The sequence below is a fragment of the Cibotium barometz genome, chromosome 22, assembly GCF_041138505.1.
Source record: "Cibotium barometz isolate CiBa-2024 chromosome 22, ASM4113850v1, whole genome shotgun sequence".
Lineage (NCBI taxonomy): Eukaryota > Viridiplantae > Streptophyta > Polypodiopsida > Cyatheales > Cibotiaceae > Cibotium > Cibotium barometz.
Genome location: NC_141067.1, coordinates 27,596,723 through 27,606,953, shown reverse-complemented (window position 1 = coordinate 27,606,953; position 10,231 = coordinate 27,596,723). Strand labels below are relative to the sequence as shown.

General features: G+C 41.4%; 1 protein-coding gene across 5 annotated transcripts in view; it reads left to right on the top strand.

The window, feature by feature from the left end:
• Positions 1–9,939, top strand: part of LOC147626487 (uncharacterized) — a 376,917-nt gene extending 366,978 nt beyond the window's left edge. Inside the window, exon 10 of one of the 5 annotated variants that reach the window (XM_086816555.1) lies at positions 9,210–9,939. In XM_086816555.1, coding sequence (XP_086672681.1) covers positions 9,210–9,274 — 65 coding nt within the window. In that variant the 3' untranslated portion in view covers positions 9,275–9,939. Of the gene's footprint in view, positions 1–674; positions 1,300–7,187; positions 7,680–9,209 lie in introns of those variants that run through there. The other 4 variants (XM_086816554.1, XM_086816550.1, XM_086816552.1 and 1 more) reach the window with 4 other exon arrangements.
• The last annotated feature ends 292 nt before the right edge of the window (positions 9,940–10,231 follow it).

Sequence of the window (10,231 nt, the reverse complement as noted above, 5' to 3'; positions counted from 1 at the left end):
CGATTATAATGGAAGCTCCATGAGCTTGGAGACATGCTTCAAGAAGAGGCTCAAAGCTCCTGCACCTTGTGGGACTAATGCAATCAATTAGGAAGCAATGCCGATTACAATGGAAGCTCCATGAGCTTGGAGAAATGCTTCAAGAAGAGGCTCAAAGCTCCTGCACGTTTCACTTATCTCTCTTATAATAATAATCCTCTTTTTAATTGGGCTTCGGCTTTTATATGGTTTCAAAATGAGTTGTGGGTTCAAAACTTTACTAAATGTGGATTTAAAAATCATACAACTTGGAAGCCCATGGCCCGTTTTATATTTAAAAAAATGAATCACAAGTCTCACAGCAGGTATTTAACTGATATAATCTTCAAAAAATAAATATGTTGCTTCCCCCAGCTTGTGGGTTCCCGCTTGCATCTTCAATGTGTGCACTCCCAGAACACAGGCGAACCACGTATTGAGCTTGATATCTCAACAAATGTACCTACAAGGTCATTCTTTACGCTACATTCGACAGCTCCTGAGACACCGCACCTATGGGATTGTTTGAGCATTGAATTGCTAGCATGGGACCTAGATTCTAGAAGGGCATGGGAATTGTTGTGCACTCTAAACGACAAGTTTTGCTTCAGAGTCACAGATTTTAAAGGGATTACTCAAGAGTTCACTCTGAACAGGGATATGGTTAGAGGAGCTCTACAGCTAACTCCAGGCGATGTCTCTTATAATGAGAGAGCTAACAATGAAGAAGACCGCCAACTGTGCTCTGCAGCAGAACATCCCACCTGGGATCAACTGAATCACCAGGAAAACAGGCTGTCACTCCAACTACACACCCAACACTTCCAAATAACGTACCCACACCGCTGGACTACAATGGAGAAGGGCATAGCCATTAAGTACATCAAAAGGCAAGTCCAGAACATGTATATCAACCTGGACTATGTAGGCCCATGGCTAGAAAAGATACAGAAAGCGGCCAAAAGCAGCATCACATAGGCAAAGAGCACGAAAAAGATCCACCCAGACCTTACTTGGGGTAATTTTGGTTCTGACCAAGATAGTGTACTTTGCTCTTGGATACTTGCATGAATCGCCAGCACCTTGGGATGTTCCCCCAGGCGCTGAGATAGAAAGCAAAGTCCTGCCAAGAACGAGTCGTGGTGTCAAGACTCAAGCTGAAAAGAAAAAGCAAGATAAGAAGAGGAAACGAAAATAAGCTCAGGCAACACGCCCTACAACCCGATCTCGAGCAGGCAAGAAAAGCTCAAACGAGCAATTTGAAGATGTGCCAACTACCCCACCCTCTGATTGGGAACATGACGATGATCTACTAATACAGTATTTTCACTAAAAATTCAATGCTTCTCTTATTAAAATGATTTAAACCATGAGGTTCATTATGTTGATGCATTCTAACCTAATTCAACTCTGTTTTGTACTCTTATGAATCTAGCATCATTAATTTTTTAAATTAAGCCACATAGTCCCTAATTTTTGTTTGTGTTATTTTTATTTCTTGATTTTCTCCTAATTTTAAAGTAACCAAACATTAAATTTTAAGAAGTTGGTACTAAAGGGACTCCATTTCAATCATTTCATTGCAATCATCAACAGTCCACAACTAGAGGAGAGAGAAGAGAGGGCAAGGGAAGAGAGGTACGGCATTGCGATGGAGGGAAGAGAGGAGGAGAAAGAGCAGGCGATCAAGGAGAGAGACAATAGAGGAGAGAAAGAGGGGGAGAGAATGTTTTGTCAATGGCATTGATAAATAAAGGACACCCCTAAGGATATGTGAATAGACACAATAATAGTGGATTGAAAATCATGATCACAATACTTTCTTTTTTGTTTGGACAGCTCTGAGTCATGTGTTTGATTACAACCTTTCTCATACAAGGTTGCACGCATGCATATGCTGCAGTTGTGAATAAGATAGCAAGAAGGATCTGCAAGGATTCATTGGTTAGCCGTGTTTGATTACCACCTTTCTCATACAGTGCTGCATGCATGTGTGTGTGTGTGTGTGTGTGTGTGTGTGAGAGAGAGAGAGCGAGAGAGAGAGAGAGAAGAGAGAGAGACTGTGTGTGAGTGGTTTCCTTTGCTGCAGCTGTGAATAAGATAGATTGTAAATATCAAATGTGTGTAGTGCGAACATGTGTGCACACTCACTATTTTTGAACAAAGGCTAATGATATTTATCAAATGCCAGGTACGAGGGTCACAAAAAGCTTTGAGATTGATGAAAGCTAAATGTTTACATGAAGTACAACTTTCAAATTTTAGAATTACTGTATGATAGGGTGGTGGGCCTGGACAAGCAGTGGTAGGGGGAGGCACTCAATGTGAGGGGCATATGGGTAGTGAATTGGCAACAACAGCGACATGCAAAAGAGTTCGCACTCACATGCACCCCCTGCACACACAGTTTCACAGACAAAGTTACTCATCCGATACAATCTGAACCTTTCTGGCAAAAAAAAACAGCCACATGCACATACTCCCTTCATGAGGCAATCACAAAGACGCATAGATGAGATGCATATAGACCATAGGCATTCCTGGATACTTGACATCTGATACTCGACATTTAGCCATTGGCTTTTTAGCCTACCTGACCAGTCATTCCAACCATTTCAATTGCGTGAGTGACATTCCACCATCTAAGATGCCATGAGTTGGCAAGACTCGCGACTTTTCTATCAACCAATACAGTTGATTCACATATTAAACAAATCCGCATTCCATGGACAAGTTAAGTCCCATTCAACAAATCCAAATTCCATAATACATCAATTTCAAATGACAAAAGTATGAAGGCTGGTGACAGTAATCTCTTAAGGACGTTTAAGGTGATTCAAAATTCTGAATATACAACCACAACCAGACACTGATGTTAAATGAGCTTGTCTTTTACCAAAACCTACACCACACTACCTGGATCGAGCCCACGAACTATTTTTTACTAGCAACAAAAAGATCCCTACATTGTTGTCTTAAAAGGTAAAATATAAATGTACAGTAATATTTCAAACATGTCAAAAGCTAAAAACAGGTCAAACATACTCCCGTCAAGAAGTTGATATGTCGTAGACAAGTGGGCTCTATATCATATATCAAGCAACCACATGCAATGTTTGGAGTGCAACTCGGCTATGTGATAAAATATGTTTGGGTAGCCTTCTAGGACTGCTGCAATTAGCTCTTCCGTTGCTGATTCAAGACCTTTGAAGGCTGGTGAAATAATTGCTGCTCCACCCAAATCATCCGCCGAAAGCCCATAGTATTCTTTGGCTGCAATCAGCCCACGCTCAACCTGCACAAACTTGTACAGAAGCTTTGAGGAGGCACAAAGTGATGACTGTTGAAGTACCTTAAAATCTGTAGCCTCTTTACACAGAAATTCTGATTGTGTGACCTCTCCTATGGCTACCTGTGAGAACTGTCGATTCACCTTTGTCTTGCTTGGAGAGGTATATTTTGCTTCTTTCCTTCGCAGCTTTACAAGCACATCAATCTCAACAAACCAAGGTGTTTTCCGGATTCTCTTTCCAGATTTGAGGCAAAGCACAGCAACGTCTTCCAAAGCTCTCGGTGATGCATTCGGTATGACTTTTGAGAAAATGGGTCTCAAACTTTTGCAGCCAAATGTCTCCTCCAAAAAGAGAGAGAAGCTCGATCTACAAGAGCGTTCAAATGAACCTGATAGGGAAAGATTTAACCTCTTCAACTCGGCTTGCACACCTTCAGCCTCTTTTAATAACTTATCTTGCACATCTTTGACAGTTTTGACTTCATCTCTCACAGTTTTGACTTCATCTTTGACAGTTTTGACTTCATCTCTCACAATTTTGACTAGCTCATCTTTAACACCTTTGATTTGTTGTTCAAGCCCTGTTCTAAAACTGCTTAGATCACTCCTAACCTGTATGATGAGATCTAATGTAGTATAGGTCTTGCCCTTTTCAATAGTAGACCAATCTCCCCCTGAATTTGTTGTTGCTGCACCTACTTCTCCCTCTGAATTTACTGTTGCTGCACCTGAATCAGTGTTCAAGAAAAACCGACCTTTAATGTATTTTTTCAAGGCAATTTTTGCAATTTATGGAAAATTTTAAAGGCTTTTCCTTTTTTTTAAAGGAGGAAAAATCCAAATAGTTCTTTATTTTCAAGGCAAGGGTGATATCCACCCTTAATTTACTGGCGGGCTTGGGAAAAATACATCCTTTAAAAATTACACACAAACACACACACACGCGCGCACACACACACATACACACACTCACACACACATGTATGTATGTATGTATGTATGTGCAAGTATGTATGCAGGTATGTAGGTATGTATGTATGTATGTATGTATGTATGTATTTACGTATGTAGGTATGTATGTAGGTATGTATGTATGTATGTATGTAGATAGGTAGGTACGTAGGTAGGTATGTACGTAGGTATGTATGTATGTACGTACGTACGTACTAGGTATTTATATATATATATATATATATATATATATATATATATATAATCTTGTAAATTTGTGTAATATTTCGGGAATGCAATGCAGGAATGCAAGACAAACTAAGCTACACTTGGAAAAAACCGAAGAAAAATTTGTAATGTCTTTTTCAAACCGGCTAAATTTGGGAAAAACCGGATTGAATTTAGAGTAGGGGGTTTTTCCATTGGTTTAAATAATAGTTTTTTGTGAACACTGACCTGAATCTGTTTTCGATGTTGTTGCTGCAACTAAATCTGCTCCTGAATTTACTGTTGTTGCACCTGCATCTGTTTTTGATGTTGCTGCACCTGAATCTGCACATTTTGACATCGAATGTAAGAAATCCAAATTTTATATTGAAACAAAATTTGCATTCATAATGCCATATCAAGACATCACCTGGAGTCTTTTCGTCTCCTCTTGCTGCAATCTTTTCGTCGCTTGTAGCAGGTGTTGCTACATCACCTGGTACCGTTTTGTTTTGTAGCGGGTCATCTCCTCCTGAATATATACGTACGTAAAGGTAGAGAAGACACAATGTTTACTAAAACTTAAAGACATTGAATGTCACAATCAAATTTTTACATTGAAACAATATTTGCATTCATAATGCCATATCAAGACATTGAAATCAACATATTTATGTACTCTTGCTTGACCTCGCCCCTCCGAGCGCACTGTTCCATCGCGCCCAACTCCTGCACCCTCTCCCCCCCTGGTTTTTTTCACCTACTCGGCCCCCCTTCTTTGCATCATCCTTCCCCACCTTTGTGCTTAATCAAGCTGCCTCCCTCCTCTGTCCCACGCTGCTACTTGCTGCTTCACCTCGCCCCTCTCCTTCGAGCCCATTGTTCCATCGCACAAGATCCCTCCACCCTCTCGCACCCCCTGGTTTTTTGCACCCAATCGATCCCCCTTTATTTGCACCGTCCTTCCTCACCTTTGCGTTTAATCAAGCTGCCCCCCTCCTCTGTCCCACCCTCGCACTCTCCTCTTCTTCTTGAGCTGCTAAAGCTTTTCAAAGTCAAAGAGACCATGCCTTCTTTACTTGCAAGAAAATCAGGTGGTTGCTTAACATAAACCTTTTCTTGGAGATCATCACTAAGGAAAGCACACTTCACGGAGTCACTCGCTGTTGTGGCTCGCCCCACCCCCCGTTCTCTCGTTGTCACGGTTCCAACCCCCACCCTCTTTCTCTATGTCGCCCCCCCCGCCCCCCGCTCTCTCTCTCTCTCTCTTTGGAGTAACCAGGGCTGTATTAAGTCATACTGTCATCCCATAGGCTGCCAAAAGGCCTAGCGCTATGGGCAGTACCAAAAACCTATATACCAAAATATAAACTCAGGGAGGCTGATGAGAGGCATGGAGCAGAAGCCAATGCGGTACCGCATAATGCCATACCATTGAACCCCTATCCATATGAAAGAACTGTTGGGAACTCCCCCAAGTACGAAGAAAGTCAAATCTTCTCTGCTCTGCAGCCCTAGAGGCACCCTATGAAGCATCCCACTAACTACGCAGAGTATGAATCAACTCAGACCAAATGACGCACAAGGTGTCAGCGGAGGTCGAATGCTCATCACTGAGAACATACATACATACCTACATACATACCTACATACGTAAATACATACATACATACATACATACATACGTACGTACCTACATACCTGCATACATACTTGCACATACATACATACATACATACATGTGTGTGTGAGTGTGTGTATGTGTGTGTGTGCGCGCGCGTGTGTGTGTGTTTGTGTGTAATTTTTAAAGGATGTATTTTTCCCAAGCCCGCCAGTAAATTAAGGGTGGATATCACCCTTGCCTTGAAAATAAAGAACTATTTGGATTTTTCCTCCTTTAAAAAAAAGGAAAAGCCTTTAAAATTTTCCATAAATTGCAAAAATTACCTTGAAAAAATACATTAAAGGTCGGTTTTTCTTGAACACTGATTCAGGTGCAGCAACAGTAAATTCAGAGGGAGAAGTAGGTGCAGCAACAACAAATTCAGGGGGAGATTGGTCTACTATTGAAAAGGGCAAGACCTATACTACATTAGATCTCATCATACAGGTTAGGAGTGATCTAAGCAGTTTTAGAACAGGGCTTGAACAACAAATCAAAGGTGTTAAAGATGAGCTAGTCAAAATTGTGAGAGATGAAGTCAAAACTGTCAAAGATGAAGTCAAAACTGTGAGAGATGAAGTCAAAACTGTCAAAGATGTGCAAGATAAGTTATTAAAAGAGGCTGAAGGTGTGCAAGCCGAGTTGAAGAGGTTAAATCTTTCCCTATCAGGTTCATTTGAACGCTCTTGTAGATCAAGCTTCTCTCTCTTTTTGGAGGAGACATTTGGCTGCAAAAGTTTGAGACCCATTTTCTCAAAAGTCATACCGAATGCATCACCGAGAGCTTTGGAAGACGTAGCTGTGCTTTGCCTCAAATCTGGAAAGAGAATCCGGAAAACACCTTGGTTTGTTGAGATTGATGTACTTGTAAAGCTGCGAAGGAAAGAAGCAAAATATACCTCTCCAAGCAAGACAAAGGTGAATCGACAGTTCTCACAGGTAGCCATAGGAGAGGTCACACGATCAGAATTTCTGTGTAAAGAGGCTGCAGATTTTAAGGTACTTCAACAGTCATCACTTTGTGCCTCCTCAAAGCTTCTGTACAAGTTTGTGCAGGTTGAGCGTGGGCTGATTGCAGCCAAAGAATACTATGGGCTTTCGGCGGATGATTTGGGTGGAGCAGCAATTATTTCACCAGCCTTCAAAGGTCTTGAATCAGCAGCGGAAGAGCTAATTGCAGCAGTCCTAGAAGGCTACCCAAACATATTTTATCACATAGCCGAGTTGCACTCCAAACATTGCATGTGGTTGCTTGATATATGATATAGAGCCCACTTGTCTAGGACATATCAACTTCTTGACGGGAGTATGTTTGACCTGTTTTTAGCTTTTGACATGTTTGAAATGTTACTGTACATTTATATTTTACCTTTTAAGACAACAATGTAGGGATCTTTTTGTTGCTAGTAAAAAATAGTTCGTGGGCTCGATCCAGGTAGTGTGGTGTAGGTTTTGGTAAAAGACAAGCTCATTTAACATCAGTGTCTGGTTGTGGTTGTATATTCAGAATTTTGAATCACCTTAAACGTCCTTAAGAGATTACTGTCACCAGCCTTCATACTTTTGTCATTTGAAATTGATGTATTATGGAATTTGGATTTGTTGAATGGGACTTAACTTGTCCATGGAATGCGGATTTGTTTAACATGTGAATCAACTGTATTGGTTGATAGAAAAGTCGCGAGTCTTGCCAACTCATGGCATCTTAGATGGTGGAATGTCACTCACGCAATTGAAATGGTTGGAATGACTGGTCAGGTAGGCTAAAAAGCCAATGGCTAAATGTCGAGTATCAGATGTCAAGTATCCAGGAATGCCTATGGTCTATATGCATCTCATCTATGCGTCTTTGTGATTGCCTCATGAAGGGAGTATGTGCATGTGGCTGTTTTTTTTTGCCAGAAAGGTTCAGATTGTATCGGATGAGTAACTCTGTCTGTGAAACTGTGTGTGCAGGGGGTGCATGTGAGTGCGAACTCTTTTGCATGTCGCTGTTGTTGCCAATTCACTACCCATATGCCCCTCACATTGAGTGCCTCCCCCTACCACTGCTTGTCCAGGCCCACCACCCTATCATACAGTAATTCTAAAATTTGAAAGTTGTACTTCATGTAAACATTTAGCTTTCATCAATCTCAAAGCTTTTTGTGACCCTCGTACCTGGCATTTGATAAATATCATTAGCCTTTGTTCAAAAATAGTGAGTGTGCACACATGTTCGAACTACACACATTTGATATTTACAATCTATCTTATTCACAGCTGCAGCAAAGGAAACCACTCACACACAGTCTCTCTCTCTTCTCTCTCTCTCTCTCTCTCTCTCTCACACACACACACACACACACACACATGCATGCACCACAAAATCCTCAGGTTATTTTCTATCTGAAGCTGTCTGATGAGCGATGGTGGTATATCATCCAAGTGGCTCCATGAGGTACTTGAATTTATAAGGGTTGCGACCTAATCAAAAGTGATCTAGCAGAGTAGGTGGATGTAGCAACCACAACAGGATGTACTAATAGAAGCCCCAAGGATGATATAGCACAGGACGTGCAACCAGCAGAGGATGATGTAGCAGACTTAGATGACATGGATTTCTCCTTAGACAGAAAGCTAACCATGGAACTCCAAGTTATTTTAGATTTGTGTCAAGATGCTATAGGTGATGCCTAATATAATATTTTGTACAAGCTATATGCCTTAAAAAGATAGCCTAGTGCCTTCAATCTATATCTTTAACAAAACACTTCCATTCCACAAATTTCTATTTATTAGATTTTTTAAATTGTTCAATGAGAGACAGTGTTTGGGAAATATGTGTCTCAGTATACAATTGTGCCGGTTGGAAATCTGAAATAGCCGTTTTAGACTAGGAGTAACAGGAGATATTCCGATAAAAAATAACATAAAAATAGTGTAAAATGGCTAAAAAAGGAGGTCTACTTTTCCATTTTTCCTGTTACAAAGGTCAAGTATAGGAAATTTGTATGTTTCATAAAATGTTTTTTCCCGAACACTGATGAGAGAGATGTAGAGAGAGCACAGTATGTCTCATCTATTTTTTCCATGCAGGTTTCTATATTCTCTTACAGGTTTACGTCACCTATCTCCCCCTCCTCTTTGATACGACAATATGAGTGATTACGATAGCAGCGCTCGTCCAAGCAATGCAGGCATAGACCACTTCTTGCAATCTCTTTCACGCGATTAGCTAGATAGGGTGATGGATAGAGTTGTGACTCTGACCCCCCCTCCTTCACGATTGCACTCACAGCAAACCCCTCCTTCACGATCACGCTCACAAAAAACCTCTCCTTCACACTCAAAGCATACCATTGCATCGGCCTCGAGCCGACGTATTCATCATATCAGACTTTCATAAGCGTCTCATCCTTGTTGCGGGGATGATGATGTAGTTTCTCCTATACCTCCGTTGCACAGTGCTCAGAGCATGCCGAGGAGTGTCCCAACCACTATAGAGGAGATGCTAGAGGCTTCAAGCGATGAGGGTTCTCTAGATAGGACTTTGACAGTATATGGCAGGGAGGTGCCAGAGGGGTACTCATACCTCATCGATCGTGCGACTGGCGAGATCATCATGACCCCTTAGAGGAAGCAGGTTATGAGTCACATGCGCCAATTGTGTAGATAGGTCTTTTAACATACTGTGATGGTCACTTGGAGATCTCAGAAGAAATCCTCCAAGGACTATATTATTAGTACGCTCCATTGTGATTATCCCATGCCCTCTACGAAGGATGCTTTTGATGATACCTGGATGGGGGTGCGCATGCACGACTACATGAAGCATCGGAGGTGTGATGCATAGACTGCAGATACCAGACCTCGCTAGCTTAATAGAGAGGAGTGAAGGGCTATCAGAGAGAAGAGGACAACTACTCCAGATAGGTAGCAGTAGCACAGGCCCCGCAGACAGAGCTCGAGTGGAGGCTAGATCATCCCATCACCTTGGGAGTGGTGACTGGGCCAATTTTGAGGAGGATTTTGTAAGATTTTTGCACTAAACACTCTTTTACTTATGCATATTTTTACTGGCCGTGTGTTGTCCAAAAATTTGACTTTTTATAATTTAA